The sequence below is a fragment of the Chionomys nivalis genome, chromosome 1 (assembly GCF_950005125.1).
Source record: "Chionomys nivalis chromosome 1, mChiNiv1.1, whole genome shotgun sequence".
NCBI lineage: Eukaryota > Metazoa > Chordata > Mammalia > Rodentia > Cricetidae > Chionomys > Chionomys nivalis.
Window position 1 is genome coordinate 53258614 of NC_080086.1, and position 27896 is coordinate 53286509.

The 27896-nt window shown below is 44.6% G+C and overlaps 2 protein-coding genes across 2 annotated transcripts in view; one reads left to right on the forward strand and one right to left on the reverse strand.

The window, feature by feature from the left end:
- Positions 1 to 27896, reverse strand: part of LOC130871818 (heterogeneous nuclear ribonucleoprotein A3-like) — a 197910-nt gene that overhangs the window by 64894 nt on the left and 105120 nt on the right. The window contains exons 2-3 of the mRNA XM_057765482.1: positions 9471 to 9652; positions 8005 to 8624 (exon numbers count right to left, since the gene is read on the reverse strand). Coding sequence (XP_057621465.1) covers positions 8005 to 8624; positions 9471 to 9652 — 802 coding nt within the window. The remainder of the gene's footprint in view (positions 1 to 8004; positions 8625 to 9470; positions 9653 to 27896) is intronic.
- The window catches only part of Frmd4b (FERM domain containing 4B), a 332706-nt gene continuing 313030 nt past the window's right edge, over positions 8221 to 27896 (forward strand). Inside the window, exon 1 of the mRNA XM_057768449.1 lies at positions 8221 to 8588. The gene's annotated coding sequence lies outside the window, so the exon portion shown is untranslated. The remainder of the gene's footprint in view (positions 8589 to 27896) is intronic.

The window sequence follows — 27896 nt, forward strand, 5'->3', positions numbered from 1 at the left end:
TACAGAATGGGAAAAGATCTTCACTAACTCCACACCAGATAGAGGTCTTATCTCCAAAATATACAAAGAACTCAAGAAATTGGTCATAAAAAGAATAAATAACCCAATAAAAAATAGAGGACATAACTAAACAGAGAACTCTCAACAGAGGAATCTAAAATGGATGAAAAAATGCTCAACATCCTTAGTCATCAGAGAAATGCAAATCAAAAGAACTCTGAGATTCCATCTTACACCTGTAAGAATGGCCAAGATCAAAAACACTGATGACAACTTGTGCTGGAGAGGTTGTGGGATAAAGGGAAAACTCCTGCTGGTAGGAGTGCAAGCTGGTACAGCCCCTTTGGATATCAGTGTGGCAATTTCTCAGAAAATTAGGAAACAACCTTCCTCAAGACCCAGCAATACCACTTTTGGGTCATATCCAAAGAATGCTCAATCATGCCACAAGGACATGTGCTCAACTATGTTCATAGCAGCATTGTTTGTCATAGCCAGAATCTGGAAACAACCTAAATGTCCCTCAGCCTAAGAATGGATAAGAAAAATGTTGTACATTTACACAATGGAGTACTACACAGCAGAAAAAAATAATGACATCTTGAATTTTGCAGGCAAATGGATGAAGCTAGAAAACATCATTTTGAGTGAGGTAACTCAGACCCAGAGAGACAATTATCATATGTACTCACTCATAGGTGGTTTTAAACATAAAGCAAAGAAAACCAGCCTACAAATCAAGTCCCAGAGAACCCAGATAACAATGAAGACCCTAAGAGAGACATACATGGATCTAATCCAAATGCAAAGTAGAAAAAGACAAGATCCCCTGAGTAAATTGGGAGTATGGGGACCTTGGGAGAGGGTTGAAGGGGAGGGGAGAGATTGGGATGGGAGCAGAGAAAAATGTAGAGCTCAATAAAAATCAATAAAAAAAAATAAAACCTCAAATATGGACTGCTCCTGTTTTAATAGTGGAATGGGGTGGGGTACCTAGGTAGCAGGGGACCCTGTGGACAGAATGCATGCTTCCCACTTTGTGGTGGTCTCCACATTCTCATCCTGGTCCTCTTGGTTCAGTTGTCTCTGTTCTTATTGTGACAACATAGGAGACAGGAAACAGCTTGACATGGGAATGGTTTTCCTCTGCTTGCTCTTTGGGGAGATGCAGTCCACAGTGGCAAAGGAGGCATGGTGGCAGGGACAGGCTGCTGTTGGCCACATTGAGTCCACTGTCAGGAAGCACAGAGTAGACAGGAAGTGGGACTAGGCTATGCAATCTCTCCAGGCTTCCCAGGGACCCACTTCCTTCATTGGCGTTCCACTTACTAAAGGTTCCACAACTTTCCAACACAGGGCCATCTCCTGGGGACCCAGTAAGTTTTCAAACACATGAGTCTCTAGTGCAATGTTTCTAATTCAGTCACAACATCTGGGCTCCCATTGATTTTTTTTTTTTTTTTTTTGTCAAGTCCTAAGCATCTGGCTTAGTCACCCTTCGACATGAAGTTCTCCCAAATCCTTCACGTTTTATCAGAGAAATGGTATTGGTGTTAGCCAACCAGGCCTCTCAAACGAAACAGGCCTAAAGGAAGATGTATCAATGTCAGGCAGAGACTGGAAGACCTCTTCTGGCCATGCCAAAAGTTGCAAGAAAACTACATGAGGTTGATGAAACTTTTAAAGGACACGCCTCCTTTTCTTTTTTACATTACCACGCATGTTGTTTACATGAATCATCTTACGTAATGATGGGGGAGAGTCTTCTGTTTTGTGTTAATTTCATTGGTTAATTAATAAAAAAAAGCTGTTTAGCCCGATAGGGCAGAATTTAGATAGGCGGAGTAGACAGAACAGAATGCTGGGAGAAAGAAGCTGAGTCAGGCAGTCGCCATGATTCTCCCACTCCAAACAGACGCAGGTTAAGATCTCTCCTGGTAAACCAGCTCGTGGTGCTACACAGAATATTAGAAATGGGTTAAATCAATATGTAAGAGCTAGCCAATAAGAGGCTGGAACTAACGGGCCAGGCAGTGTTTAAAAGAATATAGTTTCCGTGTAATTATTTCGGGTATAATAAAGCTAGCCGTGCGGGCGGCCGGGTGCCAGGAACTTAGCCCACCGCTCCTATTACAACAACGTAATGTAAAATAATACAGTTGATATAGTCATATGAAACAACAACCAAGTTGGTAGAACTTCTGCTTTGTTTCGTCTTTAAAGAAAACAGCAATTTTTAAAATGAAATACCCCAGAAACAGAAAAAGAGAGTATGACATGTTTGTGGAAAACTAGTTGAATATTCCAGAAGAACATTAGACTCTTTACTACACACATGCCACTCCATCTTAGACCTTCCTTTTATCCTTCCGCCATCTACAAGAGCAAGGATTGTCCTGGAAGACGCAGTAGATGAAGTGGAACTAGCCTTATCAACAACTTGGGATCCAAAGGAAAACCACCCTCTGACCTCACTCCTGTGTGGAATTTACACACATTGAGGGCTGAAGCCTGGCTCAGTGGTTAGGCATTTGCAAAACATTTGCAGAGTCCCGAGTTTCAAGCGCAGCAATAATGAGAAGTTGAAAATAGAAAAGTTCATGTTGAGTGCCATAGAGGCTGGGTGGGTCGATGAGCTGTTTCCAAGCCTGCTCACCTGCGTTCAATCCCAGGGACCCATACGGTGAAAGGAAAGAAATGACTCCTATAAGTTGTCCTCTGATCCCCCACACATGTCGGGCAGTGCACACACACCCTGCCAAAGTAAGCAAATGAATGTAATGAAGCTTTATGTCCTAGTGCTAGAGAGTGTAACGATGGTCACCAGCCACTAAATTTCAATTAAATAGAATTTCAGGTAATTGGATATGGCCAACAAACATGTACTATTATAGCAATGTGCTGTCAGGGAAGATTTTGAATATTTCACTATGTAGAAATTATAACCGAATATGCTCAGTTCCCTGGCTTGATCCTTGCACATCACAGTCATATATCAAAACATCATCTTGTGTGCCTAAATATTGCAATCATTTTTCAATTAAAAATAAAATTTACACCATTGCCTTTTAGAACTAATAAATAGAATGTTGTCAAATGGCGGCCTGGGTCTGGGTCTGGAATCTTCCCTCCAAATACACTTAAGCACGCCTATCAATCCACATGCTTAGGTTAACATCTCCAAGTGATAACCACTTGTGAAAACAAAACAAAACAAAACAAAATCCTGAATGAATCACAGCAACAAAATCCTACTATACAGGCCAGGACTAACGCTAGCCTGCAGCCTCTCCAGGGCAATGAGTCCTGTTCGTGACGTCACTGAGAACTCCCCTGAACAGTTTGGGATCTTTGGGATCAGGTAACACGGCAGCAAAATGGTAAAAGGAAAGGATGGTTACTTATGTCTCGTGGAGTGTCCTTGCTCTCAGGAGGGAAAGATGCCGCTGTCTGAGTACTCCGATGTAATATTTCATCAGCTCTCCACTCTGCTCTCGGGCTAGCCCGTAAGGGGCTGGATTGCTGCACTGGCTGCTCTCCAAGGCATTTCAACCAGTTAAGTAGCAAAGGAGCATTATTAAAAAGCATTTTCACATGTGAAGGGCACCGTGACAGGCCCTTAAAAGACAGTTATATGTGCATTTCTGTGAAGTTCGCATTCAGTTTTATTACTTGTGTAGCGTGGAAGCAAGTGAGAGGAGCAGCCCCACGGCTCACGCTCATGTTCACAGCTAAGCTACATAGATTCCCAGTAGATTGAGTAGTATGAAATTCCCAGGATTTGACCCTGGAAGGCAATTTCCCATGATTGAACCTAATATCCTCCCTGGTTTAAACAGCATTATTTAAGTTTTCATATTCTGTTTGAATTGCAGGGCACCATAGTTCATGCACTTAAAACACGCATTTTATGTTTCTTCAAATCACATCACAGACTCAAAAATTAGAAATAATATTTATATGCTATATTTGAGTGTAAAAACACAGCGGCCCTGGAGATCTTATTGGAAAGAGGGTATTTGGTCTCATCTTGCTGTATGTGACAAGGCCCTGGGGTTAATGGAAACATAGAGTCATTATGACAACGAACACCTCCCAGAGAGGCAGCAAGGAGCAGGTTACCCTTTGTCAGTTACAGTGTACACTTTGTGTCTTTGGGAGGGAGAGTCTGCACAGAGCTTAGCTTAGAAATGTATAATGTCATGGTGCTCTTAAGGAAGGATAAAATGGCCTGGAGTGAGTGTGTGTGTGTGTGTGTGTGTGTGTGTATGTATGTATGTGTGTGTATGTGTGTGTGTATTCATTTCTAAATAATTTTTTTATTGTTTTCATTTTCCTCCATTCCCCTCCTTTCCTCACCTCTCTCCTTCTACCCTCTCCCATGACCCCCACGCTCCCAATTTACATAGGAGATTTTGTCTTTTTCCCATTCCTATGTAGATTCTGCAGTACATCATTGGCCATGAGCCCCCTCAGCAGTTGCTGCTACCTAAAGAGTGTTTTAGAAAGAAAACACAGCAACTGACCTTGAACCAGAGTAGCTCCAAGAACAGCTTTTGATATGTCTAATATGATGGGTCTATCTTAATTTTGAAACAGTCTTACGCTGTAGCCCAGGCTGGCCTCTAACTTTCTCCCTAGCTCAGGCTGGCCTAGAATGATGTTTCTCAAGGGACAGGATTACAGCTGTACACTACCAAGCCTGACCCAATCTTTTATTTTTTTTAAGTCCTCTCGTGAATCCCCAAACCAGTGGAGAGTTGCCTAAGCCATTACACTAATAACAGAAGTGCCCCGAATGGTGGGGTCTGCAGGCATGGTGCCCAGGTCGGGCCACCATGCCGAGTCACATGGACCTAGAAGCCAACCAAGTTGAATTAGGAGCTGACTGACCTGATCACATCACATCTCCCTGTGTTCTGTCTCATCCTCTGTCTCCTTGGTTAGCATGGGACCCATAGGAGTGATGCTTCCTAGGGTACATGATTAAATGTCCTCCCCTATGTGCAGGGAGCCCAAGCATGGTTATTCCCAATACACATAAAAAAACACTTGCTCACTTGCAAGCTCTTAGTTACATGAGAGTGTTCTTTTATCCCAAATTTGAGTGATCAGCAGGAAATCTTTGGAAAGTGTGAACTTGCTAAAATTAAAATCTCGCTGCAGGGATGGCATGACCTTCTTGTAACCTTACCTTTCAAATTTTACATAAGCAAAAAATGAAGATCAAAAAAGCTTAATTGGTATGTATGAACAAGACACAGCCCATCAATAAAATATTTGATTAATATACGTATTTGCACATGTATTTTTAAAGTCTGATGTATATATAGGCCGAAGGTTCTCATCTGGAGCAGTGAACTTGTGGATACCTTTCGATTTTTATCATAAATACTTTGTTGTAGTGTCAAAAAATATCTCTACATGAGAGGCTGGAGAGATGGCTCAGAGGCTGAGCAGTAGCTGCTCCTTCCAGAGGACCTCTGTTCAATTTTCAGCACCCATATGGCAACTCACACCTGTCTGTAACTCCAGTTCCAGGAGAGTTAATACCTACTTCTGGCCTCTGTGAGCACTATGCACAAAAGTAGTAAACAGATATACATTCAAACAAAATACCAATACACATAAATAAAAAAAAACCCAAAGAGCATGTATCTACCATTAATCCAAATAAATGAGTACTTTGAGGTGTTCTAATTTGGATATTTATATCTATGTCCTTATTATCACATTAGCTCAATTTCATATCACACATACCAAACACTCCTTTATGCTGTGAAAAACCTACTACAGGGCTCGAAAGGAAGACAAGAAATTTCTGGCACAACCTGCAGCAAAACCGTTCCTTTTCGTGTAATCGAGTTGTTAGTTGGGACTTGACTTTCTACCTGGAAATTCTGTATTCCGGGTACCTGATGTTCATTGCTGTCATTTTGACCACAAATATTTGCCTCTTATCTATTAAATTACAATTTTCTGAAGAAAAAAAATCTTTTATTTTATTCCTTGCAATGCTTTTCCATATTTCTCAGCATGGAGCAATGTATTTATTGATTTTACAAAAACTACAAGAGGTGTTGTATTTTTGTAACACAAATATTATTTCTGTTATCTAGATGCTGTCTTATTTTGTTATCTTACCACCCCTATTTAAATTAGACACATACATTTACACATTGCTTGTATATTTGAAAACAAATACCATACATCCTTAAATGATTTCATTCCTCTTCTGTTTCCTCCCATGTTTTTTACCACAGCATCTCCTAGAGAAGTGACTGGTCCAAACGAAAGACACACGTCTTTATATCAATACCTAACATAAACCTTGGTTTCCTTGACTCTGGGTATGTGGACTTTTACTTTTCTTCACTCTGACCAAACACCTGACAAAAACAAAAAGGAGCAAAGATTCGCTTGGCTCACAGTTCCAGAGAGCCTGTTCTGTTGTGGTGGGAAAGCCATACCCACGTTCACTGCGAGTCATTTCAGCTTAGGCCAGGAAGCCGAGAATTGGGAACCAATCCAGGAGACTACCTTCAAAGACCCACCCCTAGTGACCTAATTTCACCAGCTAGGTCCTACTATCCCAATGTGCAAAATATCCCCCACCTAGGAGAAAACAAAGGCTCAGAACCTTAGTTTGTGGAGGGACTATTTTTGCACAGGTGTAGCCAGTGAACAGTTCTGTGGAACGGTTTGCAAGTTTACAGATAGGTACCACCTCTACCCGGGGTCCTGTTCTCAGACTGGTCAGCCGACCTCTAGGCCTCCTGTCCTCCTCAACAGAGGTCTATAAACCCAGCAACACTGAATGAGTCAGGTGTGGACCTGGTTGTTTGGGACTTCTTTATCTTCCCAGGGGTGACAGGTAGGGGTTGGGGTTGGGGGATGGGAGGGAAGTGAGATGGTGTCAGGTGATCTGCTTACACAGCTCAAGTCTGAGAGAGCAAGTAATTACCACTCAACAAATGTTAGCTGTTCTTTCAGTATTTCCTATTTAATGGAAAGCAAACAGTCCATTCAGCACCAGAAGAAAATTTAATTAAAACTTACACCAGGCACGCATAATATCTATCACACATCAAGCCACCTTAAGTGTCTGTCACGTCAGATCTTGATTTCTCCATGCTTGCTCCCATTCCCATCAGCTGCCTTGCCACTTCAGGGCCAGGAAAACCAAGGTCCTATGCCCTTCAAAGCTCGTGTAGGACTGCTGAGAAGAAAGAAATGGGCAGAAGAGAAGGAACAGAAGAAAGCAGTCAAAAAAGAGAGGAGGGGAGAAGGGAAGAAAAGAGGAGGAAGGGTCAAAACTCAGCATCGCAGAAATATTAAATATTCACAAATGATAACTGCTCAACAAAACGCAAAGCTATGTAATTGTGTAGTTGACGATAATTAGTTTTGTAATGGATTTATTTTGAAAAATGAATTAACAGCAAGTATGTAAAGAAATGAGGTGTGGGGGTGGTCATTTTAGGAGCTTTGGGACACGCTTTCTTCCTGCCCAGACTTTCCAACTTTGGCGTTCGACTTGTCGACTCATTTGGATTAGACAGAGAAAATATCTTAGTAGGGTGTCTTTAATGATTGGTCTCCCTTCTTCCCAATGACTGCATTAAGCTCAGCATCAGATCAGACTGAGACCTCTGATCTGTCGCTATTAGTTGTTGGGAGGGACTCTCTCTGAGCCTTCAAACAAAGCGCAACACAGCACCCCCGAATCAGAGTGAATAAATGTCATATCGTAAATGTCTAGTGTGGGACAGTATCAGGCACCCCCTCCCTTTCTTCTTTCGTTCAGAGCCATCAGATTGCAAGAGTCTCAGATCTAGTCATTTCTCCAGCCCCACTGAAGTCCTTGGGGACACCTTGCATTTTCCACCGTCTCCCTTTATTTAAGGGTCCTGGGATGCCAAATCCGGGACGCGCAATCGAGAGTCACACAGCTTTTTGAAGTCAGGGGCGAAGCAGAGAGGCGAGGTCTCCAACTGCACCTACGACCTGCTTGAGCTGGGTGCCCATTGCCTGTGCGCGCGCAGGCGGCCAGGCGAGCTGCAACCGCGGGGCCGAGCGCCCCCTCCCTGCTCCGCTCCCCCTCCTCCTCCTGATACAATGACTGGGCCGGAACAGCGCATCCGCCGAGCCTCATTGGCAGGGCCGCCCCGGCCCCCGGAGAGGCGACGGGCGGGGGCAGCACAGAGAGAGAAAGAGGTGGAGAGACCGGGCTGACAGCGGCCAGAGGCTGGACCGAGGGACGCGCGGACACTCGGAAGGTAGCTCCGGGCTCATCCACCGACTGTAGGGATCCTGGTGTGGACGCCGGGCCGGGGGATGCTGCGGGCTCTGGCCGCTCGGCTAGCCGCCGCGGAGTTGCGCTGCGTAGCTCCGACGCTGAGCCCAAGCCTGGGCGGAGAGGAGAAGGACCGAGAGGAAGACAGCCGCCGCGGGGTAAGGCGCCGTGCGCCGCGGAGTTGCGGGACTGGCGTGGAGCGGGTTCGTCGGGTCCCGCGCGGAGCGCAGCGCAGACAATAAAGTAGCAAGGCGACAGCGGCGCGCGGCGGAGGGAGGAGGCGGCTGAGCAGGTAGGTGGGCGACTGTCCCGGGGATGTCGGAGCGCGCTGTCAGTGGAGAAGGAGGCCGAGATTCACCTCAGGGGCTCGGAGTGCGCCCCCCCACCCCCCCCCGCGCGGCGCGCAGGTTGGGGACCCGCAGAGAAAGTCCCCAATCTCCTGACACCGGGAAGCCCCGCCCCAAGGCTCACGGGCTGGTGCAGCCTGGACTGGAGTTCCTAGGCACTTGGCGCCGCTCTTTGGTGGCTCTGGCGGTGTGGTGACAGGAAGTTTGGCGGGTTCAAAGCTTTGATGCTGGTGGTGTTTGAGAACGCGCCACGGAGGACTGTGCGCTCTTTGCTCTGGTGGGAGGTAGTGAGAGAACCTTTGAATACCAGACCCTGTCGCCCGGAATTGCCCTCCGAATGCCTTGGGAGGAGCAGGGGGTCCCTGGCATTAGCAGAGGACACCCAGGGTTTGGGCTGGCTGCCCTTTGTAAATAGGCATGTCACAGCCTAGACTGTATTGGAGAGGCTGTGTGCGTGTGAACCGCTCCCTGTCAAATTTTCTGGAGTATTTCACTTTTCATTTTCATCCCGGGAAGGCATATTTAGCCCTAATTTGAGAAGTTCTCTTTCGTTCGGGCTAAAAGCCAAAGTCTTCCTTTGCATGGCGCTCTTAAAGATGCTCCTGATTAGAGCTGAGTCCCATTTACAAAGGGGTAGAGCTGGACTCCAGTCTTCCCCGAGTCTGAGAATTCAGTGGCAGGAGGAGGTCTCTCTCTTTCTCTCTTTCTCTCTCCTTTGTGTGGCCACTTCCTTCCTTCCAGATGTGAGAGGGTTGGGCTGGGCGCTTCTGGGTGCGGTAATAATTATCCTGAACATTCCTGAGATCTGCTAGGACTTGTAAACATACCAGAGCCAACTCCTCTGAACTTTGCGGGCTGACTTGATGTGTTTGCCGGTACCCAGAGGGCCGCGACTGCAAGGTGGCCCCTTGAGGAAGAAAGACGCCGCGGTGCTGACAGCCACAGTCTCAGGCAAGCTGAATGATTCTTTAGGGTTAGCCTGAGCTTGCCCCAGAAATGTAGCAGCCAACTTAGAGGATGTGTTAAAGATTACAGGGCAATCCCTGACATGCTGATTCTTGTCCCAATGGGAGTGGATTTGAGGAACTTCCTAAGCCAGTGTCTGGAGGGGAAGGAAAGCCTCTCCACCTTCCTTAACCCCCTCAAGCCGGTCTTTGATCTGTCATACGCAGCTGCCTGCTGAAAAGAACAGGGCAGCTCTGTGCCAGGCAGCCTGGCAGGCCCTTTGCAGGCATCATGACTAGCCCACGAGATGGCAAACCCTAGAGGGAGGTTAAGGACCGGGCCCCTGAGTCTACTAGCAACTCAGCTAATTTCATTTTCGGCTCCTTAGCAGAGCAGGGTCACTAGAAGGGACCCCAGTCAACGTTCTTTCAATGATTATGAAGAACAAGCAAACACGCCAACAGCAATAGCCACCTTGTCTTTTCTTTTTCATAAATTTAAGTTGGTATTTAAGAGTTGATGAAGAATCAAGAGTTCTGTGTATTTTTGTTCCCAAGTTCAATGTTACAAAATCACTAGCAGGCTAATCTGTAAACAACCGCAGGCATATATATGCAAAAATCTTGGAGCGGTACATGTATTTCCTAGAGGAGGTCAAGAAAAACTCGGGGCTTCTTATAGTAGAAAAGGTTTGTCATTTCTTCAGGACATTGTGCATGTATTAACCGAACACTTTATTTGTTTATATTTGGTAACATGGGTGGAAAATATTTGGCTAAGACAATGATGGGCAATGAAGAAATCTACCTCTAACACATTCACAATGAAGTTTGGCTTTCATTGTCCGCCAACTTTTCAGAAGGTCAGGCTTTCAGGACATGTAAATGCTTGCCCCAATCATAACTCTGTAGATTCACAGGTTTCCATTCTAGCTGCAGAAAAGTTAAGGGGCCGATGGTAGTGGGTACAGAATTACATTTGAGCCTACTACATGTGGGCAGAGCTAACTTCATAGCCAGTCCAGACTGTGGGACAGGGTGTGAGAAGAGCTGCCTGGTCTCAGAAGTATTTGCCACTTCTAGTCTCTGTTTCTAGGAAAACTTGGGACTCCTGGTTGCCCATTTGGTGGCAGAGATTTAATTAACACTTTGCAGTGCCTTTGTGGGAAGAGAAAGGAAATTTTGGCTAACTGACAATACAAACAGGGAGCACGGAAGGCAGCTAAAAATGCCTGACTGTCATATCCAGTCTGTGATAATTTTCAGAATTGCACAATTATCTTTGCACATGTAAGCAAAGGCTTGAAGCTTATACTACAAATGATCGCTTTCTCTTCCTTCATCTGCCCTTCCCCCTTTCTTCCCTCCCTCTCCCTTTCTCCCTCTGTTTCTCTCTCTTTCTCTCTCTCTTTCTCCATTTTTATTTTGTTTTAGATAATCTTTTTCTTGGCAATAAATTCATTTCTACAACCTTAGGCCCCCCCCCCCACACACACTTCTCTTCTAGTTAACATGGATCCTAGGCTATTATAAAGATGTCCCAAGATGACATTTTTTTCTCTTATAAAAACCAACTTGGTAATTTGGGGGCCAAACTTACTTTCTTTTGTAAACTGCCTTCCTGAAATGAGAATGTCCTTAAAAACAAAAACAAAGACAAGTTCTTCCTTATGAACTCAATTTCTAAACCTTATCTCACAAGACAGTGTGTTTCAAAATGAAGATCATAAGCTCTATTTGCTGGTCACAACCAATATTAAAAGACTATATGACAGGCCGGGCGGTGGTGGTGCACACCTTTAATCCCAGCACTCGGGAAGCAGAGGCAGGCGGATCTCTGTGAGTTTGAAGCCAGCCTGGTCTACAAGAGCTAGTTCCAGGACAGGCTCCAAAGCTACAGAGAAACCCTGTCTCGAAAAAACAAACAAACAAAAGACTTTATGACAAGATACTGGCTCCATGATAAGTTGGTAAAAGTTCTGTGGCTTTATGGAACTTTAAGTAAGATTTAGGGGGTGGGAGAGATTTACACATTTGGGGCTACAGCATAACATGTCATTTCGCTGTGAATTACTGTCAGAAGTTTAAGTGCCCTGCTACGGAGGGTGTGTATCTATCAGTACTGTTTTGTTAAGTGGGAAATACAGTTTTAAGTGGATTTGGGACACTTCATAAACAGCACAAAAGCGCTATGTCTTTTCCTGTGTATTGGTTATGGCATTAGCAGGTGGGGTGTGCTTTGCTTAGAGATGAAAAACAACTTCAAGATCTGGTTTCTTACCTTTCAAAGAGGAACCCAGGATACAGGACAGAAAAGCAGGGCTTTTAAAAACTGAGGAGAAGGGCTTTGGTCATAGGGGCAACAGCTAAGGAAGGCAGTGGTGTAATGACCCAGATAGGACATGGGTCAGTGACAGAAAGGGGTGGTCACCAAATCTCTCTCTCTTCCTGCCGTACTGAAGTACCGTGTTAGCCCTTTTCACCATAAAGCCCTAGCCGTACGCTTAACAGAAGGGGTCACATGATGTTGAACTTCTAGCCTAACAAACTGCAAAGCTTTCTTTGTAAAGTCTGCAGGAAAAAAAAATCTCAGTCTGGTTGACTTCTCTGGAGGATACTCCTATGATAAGAGAATCCTGGAGTAGAGAACTAACTACCCAGACCATGTGACCTGTCCCATGAATACAGTTGCTGGGAAAGAGAATTGTACACTAAGATCTGGAGTGGGTGTTTGAGCAGAGTTATAAGGAGCCTAATGAAGACAACTGACTCCTGTTTTCTTTGCTGTCTTGTGTAATTGAAGTTGAGCTAAGCTATACTCCCGCAAATAGGTTATCAATATAGTTTTTCATGTGTATAAAGGAAACCCAGCTGCCTCTGAACGTGGTCAATATCAGGGCTTATGAAATCAAAATATAGAGCAACTGAAATTGATACGAGGCTGCTGCTTTCAGGGAGTCCTGAGAGGGGAAAGTGTACACACATGAATTAAATATCCACCATACACCAAACTCTTCTTATCAGGGATGACCATGCTTGGTTTGGCATGTATGGGCAGATCTTCGAAGGCATTTATTTTAAATCAATTTTTTATTATAATGTGATGTAAATTATTTAAGTTGTTCTCAGAGATTATTTGGAGAGCGCACCCTCCCCCCCTTAAGTCCCAGGGCCAAATGAGTTGTCTATTGTGCGACTCCTTACCCTGAGCTATTTATTTAGGGCTGTGTTACTTTGCCCTTGGGGGATACATTGCTTTTAATTGTCTCCTGTCACTTCATATACAATTAACCAGTGGGAAGAGAGCCCTAATTGTGCCTGGCTGCAAGGATAATGCTCACTCACAGCAGAAGGTTCTTAGAAGTGGGTTGAGCATGCTGATTTGCCTTGGGTCAGTCCTGATTAATATCTGTGCCTCCAGTATGGATGGTAAATTACATAGTCACCCTGCCTAGGAGACTATTATGGAGGGCTGTGCTTAGGGGTTGTGTAACAGTTTAAATTGTTTGATAAAGCATTCCTTCTACCAGGAAGAGCTAAGTGATTATGCTAGAGGATGTATGGTCACATGGCAAGGGAGAAAGGAAATCTAAGACATCATTATTAAAATGCTACAGTAGTTCTGAACCAGGGATTGCTCTGCCCTCAAGGAATATTTGTCAATGTCCAAGAAACTTGTTGGTTGTCCCCATTCAGGAACAATGTCAGTGGAATCTAGTGGGCATAGGGCAGGCCCCTCAGAAAAGTCTACAGGACATTGGACACCCTGTACCAAAGAACTGCCCAGTCCCAGTGTTTGTGGGATGTGCTCGGGGAATCCTTTGATGAGTGACATTGTAAGGACAGGGAGAAGGTGATGGCTGCTTTCAGCTGTCAATTTGGAAGGATCTGGAATCACCTCGGGAGGGATTCTGGGTAAGAGATTAGGTTAGTCCAAGGCCTTTCTCTGAGGGATTTCCTTAAATAAGTTAGTTGAAGTGGAAAGATCCACCTGAATGCAGGTCGCACCATTTCAATGAAAGGGTCCCAGGTTGAAGGAAGATGACTCTGGCATTGTTCTCTGTTTCTTTGCTGTGATATGATGTGACCAGCTTCCTCACCATGATGGACTCTATCCAAACCATGAGCCAGGAAGAAAACCCCTTCTCCCTTAAGTTGCTTTTTGTCAGGGTATTTGATAAGCAACAAGAAAGCAACTGAGATGGAGGGGAGTGTTTGAAGCGAGAGGGTGATGCTATATAGGTGTTCATTTTGAGATCATTATTGGGCTTTATCTTTATAACATTTAATCTTTTCTATGTGTGAAACAATTTTTAAATAAGTTTTAGACTATATGTGTTCACCAGAACTAAAGGACCAAACTCCTGATGCCTGATGACATAACCGTAAAGGCTCAATAAATAATAGAACTAAGGGCAACAGTATCGACTCATGCTCAGCTATGCTGAGAATGGCTCAGCTATGGCCTTGAAATGTTCATTCCATGCAGCTCTTGTTTTAGTCTGTTTTCTGTTACTATAGCGAAATACCTGAGGCTGGTGGGTATGTAAGGCAAAGTTGACTCAGCTCAGAATTCTCAAGGTAAGAGCATTGTGTGTTAGGTTTATGCCTAATTTTGATGAGGACATCAGGGCGGACAGCAAATGCTTGTGTGTATGAAGAGAGGATACAGGCTGGATAAGAAACCATAATGGGAAAATCCATCTTCTTTTTTTTTTAAATAGCAACTCATTCTTGCAAGAACTTACTCCTCCAGGCCTTCCAAGCTCCTTGACTCCAGGGACCTAATTTCCTTTTGGCCTCATGTTTTAATGGTTCTACCACTTCTTGGATCCTGGTGCTTCTCACACATGAACCTTTATGAGATATACTTAAAGCATTTTCAAACTCTAGAATCCCTGCTCTCCCCTTCTATAACCAAGAAAGCTCATTCTAAGGTTATGACTGGATTCACATCACCCAGTGTTTATTGATTAACCAGAGTCAGTGTTGTTCTAGTGTTGTCTAGAGAAGCGGAGTCATTGGTAGGAATGCTGGTTCTGTGTCACGTGACCTTCTGGTAGAATACAACCAGCTCCCTAAAGGAACTCTGTTGCTTACTAAACATGTGTTTTGAACAAGGTGATCAGAGTTCCTGCTGTATTTGGCTTCTGTTAGGTTAAAATGATAAAATACTGCCTGATCTTGCTTCTGTACAGAACCTATACCAAACTGAGGGCAGGGTGTGGCTCTATGTGAGAAGGCTTGCCTAGCGTGTTCGAGGCCCTGTGTTGGATCCCAGCCTGCAGGTAAGGGGCAGCAATGGTCAGAGGAAGGGTCTCAACATCATCAGTCTGTGACGCTGGCTTACAGTGATATTCCTCTCTACAGAGTACGTCTCCTACCTGGCGACGTCTGCAGCATCCAGGCAACCTCCACGGGTGGCCTGAGCCTGTTAAGGGCTCTAACTTAATATCTCCTTCATCCTTACCCACCCTGACGTTACCCACATTTACAGAGGGGGATATTAGCACTGGAAAGCTCCAGGGTTTTTTCACAGTCACTCAGCTAGTGGGTGACAGGCTTAGAGGTGGGTAAATGCTGCCACTTTGCTCCAGAAGACTCCTTCTTTATTGACCCAACACTCACAGTGCAAGAGCCTGACTATCCCTCCAGAAAAAGCTCACAACAGACCTACCGGGTGCCCTGTGCTTTCTCCTCCACTGTTATCTGTAAAAGACGTTCCTGTGTGGTCCGACAGTAGGGATGTGTAAAGGGCCACAAGTACTACTGCTAATGCAACCTTTGTAAGAAGCAAGGACAGATATTCTTTTTGGTTTTGCTGAATAACCCTTTAGCAGAGTAGAGTTTTCAGCCATGCAATTTGACATGGGCAGTAAATATGAAACCCTCCCAGATCAGCCTTAAATATTTGGCTGCAATAAGGAGGCCCCCGGCCTTGCAACTCACCAAGCAGCCTAGACAGTTATTGGAAATAATTATGCCTCTGCCACAGCATGTGGCCCCATCACAACCCTCCTGAATCAAAAGGCCTTGCTGGAAATCCCAGCATCCATCTTCCAGCTGGTGCTTCCAACAGCCAACAGTGTCTGGGGGGGCGGGGCACACAATGGATGGGGCCAGGAATTGTTCTTAGATTTTCCTGGTTGCACCTGACTGAGCCCATTCCATCAATTCAGTCATTGCAAGAGAGCAGAAGGGGCCATCTGTGAGCAGAATGCCAGGCACCCACAGGCACAGAGCTTAAACAGCTAGCTCAGGTCCTGCGTTATCCAAGTTCAGTGCTGGGGCAGAATTCTGCTAGATGAAGGAGGAGCTGGGGAGAAAAGAGGTGAGCTGTGGTCTAGAATTGGCAGTAGCTAGAGAATCTGGGCAGAAGATACAGTTTGACAGTAGCAAACTAGCCTCACATGCGCAAAGCCCTGGTTCTCATCTTAGCAATGCAAGAAATGGGGGGGGGCTGTTGGAAAAATCAGTAAGGCAGGGTTCACATCCCACCCTAGCAGTAGGGTGACATGAGGTGTCGTGACTACCTTTCTGAGTTTGTCAAATGCTGATGACAACCTGGAAAGTTTGAATTATATGTATGCATACACTTGTTAGAGCAATAAACTTTTGCAACGTTAGCATTTTTTTTAAAAATTGTTGTCCAGTCAAAATGGCATTTGGTGTGTCTTGCTATATCAAATAGCTGTCCTGTATTTAGGAGCATTTCAAAACAGGAGAGTGTGGCTTCTAGATACATCAGAAGACACAGGGGCATTTGAGGCCATCACACACGCTTAAGTTGGCTCCATTCAACTGTGTGAAGTGAAAACCAGGGTCCTGATAAACTAATGAAAGCCATGTGTCCCAGACTGGGAACACAGAACCTTGTCCCAGCGAGGCTGTAAGCCTTAAATTGAGCACATAGCACAGTTATTTGCTCCAACTGTGTTAAATTAATTCAATTTGTATTTTGAAGACAGAGAGGGGGGAAAAAACCACGTTTTTAATCTACCTCCATGGCTGCAGTCTTACTAACCCTTCACCAATTTGCTGGAGGCAGAGTGTGACTCAGACAAAGAGGAAGGCGCTGTTTTGCTTTGTGTTTGTTTGTTTTGTTGTTTTTTGAATGATTCGGCTACTGCAGACGGTTCTAGTCAAGAGTGAGTCTCATTGAATTCTCCAGCTTAATCTTCCTTGCGAATTCACATAGAAAAAAATACCCTGTGTAAATCTCACAGGAAATCTGCAAATATCCTCATGATAAAGGATGGTTTGAAACTGACAGCTTGCCAGAAAGCACACATGCGCCTTGACTGATGCTTTTCCTATACAATCTGAGAGAGGTACAAGTTCGGCTTCCCTCAGACTGCACAGTGCTTTTTTTTTCTTCCCTGTACACAGTTTCCTTTCTGTCACTGCTGTCTAGGAACCAGCAATACCTTTCACCTAGCACGTTATTTTCCAGAGGATTAAGACCCACCCTTTGTAGTCACATTATCTTTTGCTTGACCTCTCTGTAACGGCACATACTTGCTTTGTTGGATTGTTTTCCTAACCTGTTAACGTGATAATTTTTTCCCCTGCACTTATCTTTATTATGATAAATATCACCTATAGTTCCTTATTGTCATCTTGTCCTTTGGTAGCTGAATGGTGTGGGATTCAGTGCCTCTTCAAAAATAGCCACCGACTTTGAGTCCCTTACGGCTGTGCACACACCGACCACCCATTCAGGAGACAGAGGAAGGTGGGTCAGTGTGAGTTCCAGGCCAGCCTCTGGTACACCCGGAGACCCTGCCTCAAAGATAAATAAATAAGGGGCCAGTGACATAGCTCAGTTTGCAGAGCGCTCGCTCAGCTTGCACCCCAGAAAACAAAGAGTGGTGGTGAGGGCCTGTAATCTCATCACCTGGAAGACAGAACTAGGAAGATCAGACATTCAAGGCCAGTCTCTGCTACCCAGTGCTGTGTGACAAAACTTTTCCTGGGGAGATGCAACACACACACACATACATACATACATACACACACACACACACACACACACACACACACACACACACACACACACATTTATTCACCGCAGATAAGGATCCCACAACAGACCAAAGTATGAATACCACCAAAGTCTAACTTGATGAGTTTTATTGGGGTCACTTACAGGAATGTGGGTGAGAGGTTACTTACAGGAGCAGAAATGATGCAAAGGCAGCTGCATCACCAAAGCCCACCCCAGCATGAGTGACAGCTCACAAAGCTGGGAACCTGGAGCACACTGCACAGCCTACAGGCTGCTCAACTATTTGGAGAGTGCCCTTTCCAAGTGACTCTGCTTCTAAACTTCTGACAGTTCCAAGGCAATGGGTTTGATTTTTGGTCTTCTTTCCGGCTTTGCCTATCTGAGTGATATGTAACTGTTTCCTCCGAGACTGGAATATTACATCCTGCAGGGAAGTTCTTCAGTCGAACAACTCAAAAATAACTTTGGAAGTTCCTGAAACTGACCAGGTTCTCTAGAGTCCCTCCTGCCAGAGTAAGCAATGGAAGCTCAGAGTTCCTGTCAGAGGAAGGGAAGTTCAATCGCGGAAAGGACTCAGGCAATCCAAGTTTGAAGACGGCTGCGAGGTCAGACAGCTGCCTGGAAGAAGCAGAAACCAGGCAAACTGCCTGAAGAGGTCTAGACCACCTGTAGCACCTGGAGAGGACACTTCCAGCCTGTTGAGCTGTCTGCAGGCTGTGCAGTGGGCTCAGGTTCTCAGCTTCTGTGAACTGCCACCCATGCTGGGGTGGGCTTTTGTGAAACACCTGTCTCCGAGTCTCTGCTCCTGTAAGGAACCCCTGACACATATTCCTGTAAGTAATTTAAGTAACTGTACTAGTGCTTTCTTATTGGGACTTCTAGCCTGCAAATAATGACATGGAGACTTATTGCTAATTATGAAAGCTTGGCCTTAGCCAACTAGCTTCTCCGAGTCAAATTAGCCCATCTCTATTAATCTGCTTTCTGTCTCATGACCCAGATACCTTTGCTTTGTACCATGTGTCTGACTTCTTCAGAGTCTCATTTGCACCTTCCAGCCCTTTCCTTACTGTGTGTCTTCTTTATCCAAAATGCTGACTTCTCTATTGCTAATTCTGGTCAGCTAGTCAGTTGCTGTGTCCCCCTGGTTCAAGGTAAACCTCATTGAAAGTCTGGAGTGTTACAGTGTGATCAAAATATCCAACAATATTTCTGCCTTTCTGTCTAAATAAAAAGGGAAAGGTTTTAACTCTAGCATAGTAAAACTAGATACAATAAGAACAGTTATCAGGTAAGAATTATATTCTCAATGTTCATTCCAATTGTATTTGACAAATTTGGAGAAATTACTCCATTATCTATCCTATCTTGGTGAGTCCAAAGTTTTTTATGTAGAAGTCGTTTATCATAACTATCATAACTTGTATTATCATCCTAAAATATCTTTTTAGACCTAAAAACACATTTTTAGATAAACAACTTAGACTTCTATATCTCTCAACTTCATAAACTTTACATCTCTTATGTAAGTTTCTTTTCTGAATTTGGTAACAAGGAAAATTGTAATTATAACTATCTAGTCTTCAACCCCTTCAGAGATCTGAGAAGGATATAATATTATTTGAGTAAATAGGAAGAGCAAGGCAAGCAACTTCCAAAGCTATAAAAAGGACAGAAACATCTGTCTGCCGGGACAGTCACCCAAAGTTCCTCTGCAGGGTTGGGGCATCCATCTTGGTCCTACAGGCATAGAATATCTGACAGACATTTTGTGAAGCAGGAATTTTGAAGGACTTTCCTACCTTGTTGTGGCAAAGTTCAGCAGTCACCTTCTTTTGTGTACTGCTTATCCAGTTTGGACAGCATACTGTCAGCAGTCCAGCCAAGGGAAGTTTCTTGTTCTATGGCTAACTTTGCCACAATGAAAGCAAACTCCATACGGAGGTTCTTCAATGCCTGTCATCCTTTTTTGAAGTAAATTGGTGCTGCCAGGATCAGATGTGTCTCACTGTCATGAAAAGCCTTATATTATTAAAACATCTTAAATGCCATATTCTGAAGTGTTTCTAAAATATCTTAAATGCCATATTCTGAAGGTTTCTGAAGTGTTTGAAGACTATCTATCTATCTAAAATATTCTGTTTAACCTTGAAAACATACTATTATGATTGCAAGTTTGAATATTATAGATGCCAACTACTAACCTGCATTTTTAAATTATCCTAAATAGTTTATAATAATAACTTTTAAGGACTAGAAATTTACATTACATTGTTAAATGAGCCCACCTGAGACTAGAAAGTGAAAGGTTTTTATGTCCTGATAAGCCTCTGTAGTGAGGAGCAGCTGGCGGCGTTACTGCCACCCGGCTCTCGGCCGCCTGGCTAGCTTATGCCCTGAAATAATTACACGGAAACTGTATTCTTTTAAACACTGCCTGGCCCATTATCTCTAGCCTCTTACTGGCTAACTCTCACATCTTGATTAACTCATTTCTAATAATCTGTGTAGCACCACAAGGTGGTGGCTTACCAGGAAAGACTCAGCATGTCTGACCTGGCGGCTGGCTCCATGGCATCTGGCTCCCTGCCTTCTTCCTCCCAGCATTCTGTTCTGTTTACTCCGCCTACCTAATTTTCTGTCCTATCTAAGGGCCAAGGCAGTTTCTTTATTAACCGGTGAAAGTAACACATAGACAGATGACTGTCCTACATCAAGTCTCTTCACAGACACAGTATTTCAAATCAGACCAAATCAAACTGAATTAGAAAAGGCCCAGGTTTAATGGATGCCAGCACTCCTGGGAGTGGGAGAGGAAGACCAGGAAAACCATGGAAGGGAGAATGGAAGATGGAGAGACCATGTTTTCATTCTCTGGGGGAGGCAGTTTAAGTAGCCTGTGGGAGTGGTTTCTGGGAAGGGGATCACCGTTAGGCGGGCTTTCTTGGAGGTGGAGTCTGGACTGTGGCAACTCCCAGAGGAGGGGGCCTGGAATGGAAAGTTTCGTCCAAACATTCCAGACTCCCTGGACCCAATCATTCTAGACTCTTTGCAATATAAGGATGTCAGTGGCTGGGGTGAAGCTTCCAACCAAACAGAAAGTTATATCCAGCTCCTTGTCCAAAACTTTTCCTAGCTTTCTCTATTACATTCTGCCACATGGCTGGGCTACTCCTGCTCTGTATTGTATGTCTGACTTCTTCGGAGTCTTGCTTGTCTCCCTACTCTTTCCATTCTGTGTGACTTCTATATCGAAATTGCTGGCTTCTCCATGTCTAATTCCAGTCAGTTGTTCCACCCCCTGATTCAAGGTGAACTTCATTGACAGTCTGGGGTGTCACAGTGCAATCAAAATATCCTACAGTAAGAACCCTCCCCCCAAAAACCTCACTAGTTTACGAAGTTGGACTCTGGTGGAATCTGTGCTTTGGTCTGTCATGCTTCCCCATCTAGGGTTAGCAGATATGTGTGTTACATCTCACTAGGAAAGGTCTTGTCACACAACACACAGTGAATTTCAGGTCAGCCTGAGACTCTGTCAATAAATACATAAATCCACAGATTTTGCTTCTCAACAACGAAGCTCCATAGACTAGTCAGCAGATGGCTGGCTGCTTGCTTAGAACCTCATGCTTAGGCTCTTGGCTGAGTGGTCCAGCACCCTGGGAACTGGGAAGGATGACACCTCACCTTTCACCAGGGCTAAGATGGAGGTGGAGCAGATAGACCTAGGATTTGAACCTGAAAGCAGGTCCCTAGCTGCACAGCACCTCATACCAGGTATTAACTTGAGCTGAGTTGCTCCTCTAGGCCCTTGGAGTAGTCCTGGTTCTCCTTTTGCTTCAAAAGGGATTTGGGGTGGGGGAAGAGGTGGAGATTAGATCTGCACATCTTTGATGCAGCGTTCTTGGCATCTTTTTGCACAGGTGGAGTTCTGCTGAGTCCTGGGTTCCTAGACAGCTTCTGCATAGTTGCAGTTTCTGAAAATCTTAACTTGTGAGTTTAGCTCTGGAGCCTGGGGCTTTGGGAAGGATTTTAGAATTTCCTACATTATGATTAAGTAGCATATTTGAGAAACCTGCAATCAAAAGAATGTTTGGTCAATCTATGATGTAGATGTTGGGAAACTTTTTTTTCAAAGGGTGGGATCCTTACTATATTGGGTATCTCAGGTCATGTTTTCCAGGTTGCAATTACTTCTCAACTCTGCCTTTGTGGAGTTAGAGTGTCAGTAAATCAAATAAGGAGTGAAGGGGAAGAGGAGATGGTTTAGGCAGCAGGTACCTGCCTAGAAAGCATGAGGACCAGAGTCTCCTTGAGAACCTGGGAGTCCTAGTGAGGGTTTCTATTGCAATGATAAAACATCATTGACTAAAATCAACATAGGAAGGGAGGGGTTTATTCCAGCTTTATCACAGATCTAGAGCACAATCCATCACTGAAGAAATTTAGAGCAGAAACCTGATGCAGAGGCCATGGAAGAATGCTGCTTACTGGCTTGCTCCTCATGATTTGCTCAGCCTGATTTCTTATACACCCCCATGACTACCTACCCATAGGTGGTACCGCACACGTTAGGCTGGCTCCTTCCTCATCAATTACTAACTTTTGTCCATAGGTCAATTTCGTGGAGGCATTTTCTCAACTGAGGTTCATTCTCTCCAAGTGACTCTAACCTATGTCAAGTTGACATAAAACTAGCCAGCACACCGTGTAAAACATTCTGGCAGGGTAGTAATCACAGTGCTGGAAAGGGGAAGACAGGCAGATCCCTGTGGCTATGTGGCACATACTTGGTGAGATCCGAGACAGTGGAGACCCTGATTCAAAATAATAACGTAGAAGGCCAGAGAGATGGCTCAGTGGTTAAGAGCACCTACTGTTCCTGCAGAGGACCTAAGTTCAGTTCCCAGCACCCACATCGTAAGGTTCACGACTACCTGTAACTTCAGATCTAGGGAGTCTGGTACCTCTAGCCTCTGAGGGTGCCAACATTCGCCATACACACCTAGACACATAATTTAAAAATGTAAAATAAACCTTTAAAATAATTAAACAAAATGGAGAGCGACTGAGAAAGGCAGGCCCTGATGTCAACCACTGGCCTCCGCATTTACTAGCTTACACACACCCACTCACACACGTACACACTCTAAATAATATAAAATTAATATAAATATTAAAATAAAATATTTATATTGTTATTTATAGCAACCAATAATTAATATAAATTAAAAACAGAGGTTTTATTCTGGTGAACCTTTATTTATGGAAATCAAGCAATGGGAGGAATTTGACCCAGGAGTTGTATTTTGCTAATCCCTCTTCAACAGATAAAAGGCCCATTCTGGGCATTGAAGTCTGCGTGGATATGTTGTTGAGTAACAACAGTCGTGCCATGAGGGGTTAGGTTTGTCGCCATCCTCACTTCTAACGACTTTGAGGCAAGCACTTGTTCCTCATTTTTCCGTCTTCACGTGTGGAGAGAGAACAAGTCTAACCTCACTCGGTGGCTTTGGGAGTTGACAGATTTCTGTTCACACTTCACTTAATGGTTGAGAAGAGGTCTGAGAAACGAGTCATGGGTAAATTTTGCCCTGCTTTCTCCGAGTGCACTCACACACGCCTCGACTATACGGGTCAGCTGGAGCTGCTTCTTAATGCAATCAATGGGTTCTTTAAATGTGCGATGAATGAGACTGTTGTATAGTAAACCTTTGTGTAAGTATGCATATGTGTAGGTGTGTGTGTATGCATGTAAGTGTGCATGTGGAGACCAGAACACAACTTTGGGTGCCCTCCCTCCCTCCCTCCCTCCTTCCTTCCTTCCTTCCTTCCTTCCTTCCTCCCTTCTCTTTCTCTGTCTTTCTCTTTATTTTTTTTAAGACAAGGCCTCTCACTGACCTGCAGCTTTCCTGACAATAAGCTTTGCTTCTGTTTATTTTTTATTTTGTATGTGTGTGTGTGGCATTTATGTGTGTTGTGTGCATATGTATGCAAGAGCAAGTGTGTGTGTTTGTGTGTGTGTGTGTGTGGTGTGAGTGTGTGTGGTGTGAGTGTGTGTGTAGAGGCCCAGGGTCAGTGTTAGCTTGTGGCTCCAGAACCTTAGGTGAGGTCTATTGCTCTGCCATTGAGTGCCAGCAGCCTGGCACTTGACAGCGTGTGAAATTCTCTACTTTTAGCAGCAGCAGGAACATTTAGTGTCACAGCTCCAAGTGTGACACTCCCAGGCCTCTGGACAGTAACTGGGGACACAGTTCTTGACCCTAAGTCCTTGGGACTGGACCACTCCCTGGAACACTATTAGCAATGCCCTGTCTTTGGTTCTTACAGCCTTCTCTGCATGTCCATGCCCTTTGTCCCCTCTGCTGCCCCTGCCTCACGTCTCTGTCCCCTCCTGCTAGTACTGCCTCTGTGCTGTTAACTGGACTTGCTGTTGCTGCTGCTCCTTCTCAGTGTTGACCACCTCAGCCCCCTCTGCTTACAAAAGAAGTCAGAAGTAGGCAGTGAAAGGGCCATTCGGAAAAACCTCTTATTGGTTCTAATTGTGTGACTGAGGCAGCCCCAGAGGTTGAGTCCTGGCCGAGTCCACTCAAAGGTGAGGCAAACAGCCTGCTTATATGGGCAGCAGAGGGCAGCAGAAAAGATGTTCCCACAAGTCATGGTACTGTTGTTCATGCAAATGAAGGATTGTCTCTAAACAAGCCATAGTTCTTCTCCAGAGCCTTCAGGGAAGTGTGTCCTCATTGGCATTGATGAAAACGGCCAATAACGTCCTTTGAGACTTGTAGTGAGAAAAAGACTGGGGCATCTGTTTGAGACATTCAGACTGGGACAAACCTTCCGGAGCCAGAGTTGTATGTTGGCAGTAAGTTGCTGTGGTTAACATGTAGCTTCCTCAAGGCATCCGTGCAACATTCGAAGCAGCCAGGCTGCCTGGGTCAAGATAGCCTTCCTAACAGCCATCAGGAAATCAAATTCCCGGAGACCTTCAATGTCTTACCTCATTAAATGAAAAATAAAATTAAGTGGGGTCCGGGATACTTGTAGCAAAGGCCTACCATTAACGTTGGTAACCCTTTAACAGTGTTTAACAGTGCTTGACAGGGCTTCCCTCCTGTCCTAGTGCCCCAGGGAGACTTGGGTCCCTTTGATGTGTTCTATAAGAAGGGCACTCTAAAAAACAATCAAAGAGTGCACACCAGTAATCATAGCACGGGGGTGGAGGCAGGAGGATTCAAAGAGGTCCAAAGTCATCACTACTCAAGGGTGTAGTGATTTGTAGGCCAGCCTAGGCTACATGAGACCTATCTCAAACTAGCCAACACTTGTTTAAAAAAAGAATCAAAACCAAGTGACAGTAAAAAATAATGTTAAACGTATAATAATTATATATATATTAAACACCTAAGACAGTAACAGGTGTTGTCATGACCAAATCTGAGGCATTGCATGCAGGTATTAGGATGACCCTGGCACAGAGCTTTGGTTATTTCAGCTATGTGCGTAGAATATCACCACACACACAAGAATACAGTATCATATGCCGTAACCTCACAGCGTCACCACCCATTTCTGTGGTGAGGGTATTACGTGAGGGCCTGTGTCATGGTAGTACACCACAGCATTACGCCATGGCATTCTGTCGCAGCATTGGATAAGTGAGGCTATGTCACAAAATATGACACCATGGACTTTTGTTCTTTTACGTCCTTGCTGACTCCAGACAAAAGAAAGTTTTCAGTTCTGTTCAAACCTATGGGCTCATCTTCAGGTGTGCTGATTTGCTGTTTTGCATTGCTTGACTGACACAGACAGGCATATTTCGTTTTACAGCACTTTGTTTTATTGTGCATTGATGATGTCATTTTGTTTTTAAAGAAGTTGAAGGCTTGGGTAACCCACCGCAGGGCATATTCTAGGACGCATGCTCACTGAGTGTCTGTGGCATGTTTGAGTAGTGTTCATTGCATAGGCTGGTTGTCTGTTTGGCGATCTGTGGCCAGTAGTCTTTGATGGCACTATTGAAATTATCTCATAGTGCCAGAAACCATGTGGATAAGAGATTGCAAGCTTGGCAGACAAATAGACACCTCCCAGGTGCCCTGTTCTCTCTCTCTCTCTCTCTCTCTCTCTCTCTCTCTCTCTCTCTCTCTTTCTCTCTCTCTCACACACACACACACTCACTGGGTCTCCCTACTCTCTGAAATGTAATGGCCTTTAAACAAAACCATTTAACAACCCAACAGTGGTCTCTTCAAGTATTCTCTTGGAATCAAAAGCTAAAGATGTTGAGCTTAGTGAGAAAGTCATTTTAAAAACTGAAGAGGAAGTTGGGTAAGGGGCAGTAACTCGACACTTTTGAGACTTAGGCAGGAGGATTGTCATGACTTTGAGGCCAACCTAGTCTACATAGTTCCTAGCCAGTCTGGGCTCCTGGATGAGACCTTATTTCAAATAACAAACACAAGCACTTGTTTGGTGCAAAAGATGCAACTTTTAGGCTTTTTCTGCTTGCGTTTGTTACTCGAGGGAAAAGGGCGTCTCCAATAAACACAAAATGTAAGAGAGCAGACAGTGGGTAAACAGTACTGAGAAGATGGGCCAGTCATTTAGAGTGTACTGTTTTTGCAACCAGCCCCCAGAGTATCCATCACACTCTTTTGGTCTCCCCAGACACGGCACAGGCATATCTGCAGGCATAACCATTCATACACATGAAATAAATAAATAAATAAATAAATAAATAAATAAGCCCTAGGGTCCCTAGAATAGGAGAGCTAACCTCCACCCTCCAAGCTGCAGAGCAGGAGAAAGAAGCCTCTATTTCCTGCCTGGGCAGCACACTAGAGCTGACACTGTTCGTCCCACACCCTGAGAGTGTGAGAGCAACAGAGCTGACCCTACTCTACTTCCCTCATCTGCCATGCAGTGCCGTGGGTGGGGAAAAGAGGCCCTCCACTTCCCATCCCTTGACACCTGAGGTGGCAAGAGAGCAGGTCCCAGGGTAAGGAGAGTGAGAATACCCGCCCTGCCCTCCTCACACACAGGAGAACAGGCCCTGCATCCTAGCAGGGCAAAACAGTCGAGCTGGCCCTGGCAGTGAGTGAGGAGGACCTGGAGCTGAGGCTCCAAGAACAGGAAAACTGGCTCCTTGCTGTAGTTGCATTGGGTGAGCTAGCCAAAGCAGTGCTTGCCTGGGTATGATGATGAGGGAAAGCTAACAAGCTGACCAATCCACCTACCACCAGGCCCAGAACTATATGAATTGGTCCACTCCAACATCCACAGAATCTATGACCTGTTGGAGCATGTGAAGGGGTCTGACCGCCAGACCCCAAACTGCAGGATCTCTATGACACAGGATAGCAGCAGGAGCCCATTATCCGTGGTGTAGCAGAAGTAGAAGCCGGAGGCCTCAAGTCAGACCAGTGACTCCTGGCTATGAATACTTGCAAGCAAAGACGAACAGACGAAAGGGAAAACTCTGGCTCAACAGGCCACACTGTAGCTTTCACAAGATTGGTCTCCCCTCCCCCTTTGTCTTTTTGTTTGGTTTCTGGTTTTTCCTTTAAATTTGGTTTTGTTTTAGGGGGAAGGATGCAAAGGCAGAGGGCAGATGCGGAGGGACAGGGAGATAAGTGGAATCAGAATGCATGATGTAAAATCCACAAAGAATCAATCAAAGTAAAATAAATATCTTCCAAAAGAAAAGAAAGCAAACGTTTTTAATGCTGATATAGAGAGAGCTTGCATGGTTTGGGTAGAATACCAAATCAGTCTAGAATACCAAATCAGTCACATCTTCCCCAAACTGAGACTCATTCCAGGATGGCACTCTGAGTCATGTAAGAAAGCTGTAGAATAAAGAGCGGATGTTAGCAGAGGCTAGCCCATGGGAGTTTAAGATAAGAGACAGTTCTATGACATGAGTCAAGGCGAATGGAAATACTATTTTACATGTTAAACAACATTATAGTAGAACGATTAGATATAGTTTTATACAATTTTGTTTTGTTTATTTACTTGTGTTCTGGGAATTCAAATTCAGGACTTGATGCTTGCATAGTAGGCGTTTTACCTCCTGAGCCATTTTCCCAGTCCCCCTTCTAAATTTCTCATCGCAAACTGTGTTTGTCGGATTTCCATCCATGCCTGTGCCTTGACGCTAGATGAACTTTGGTTAACACAGTAACTGGGAGTGACCCGGAAGACTTGGAGTCCCTCTTACCCTTCACAGTCCCCATTACTCACAGAAAGCAGCAGGCACTGGCAGGCTAGTTAGTCACCACTGTGCTGAC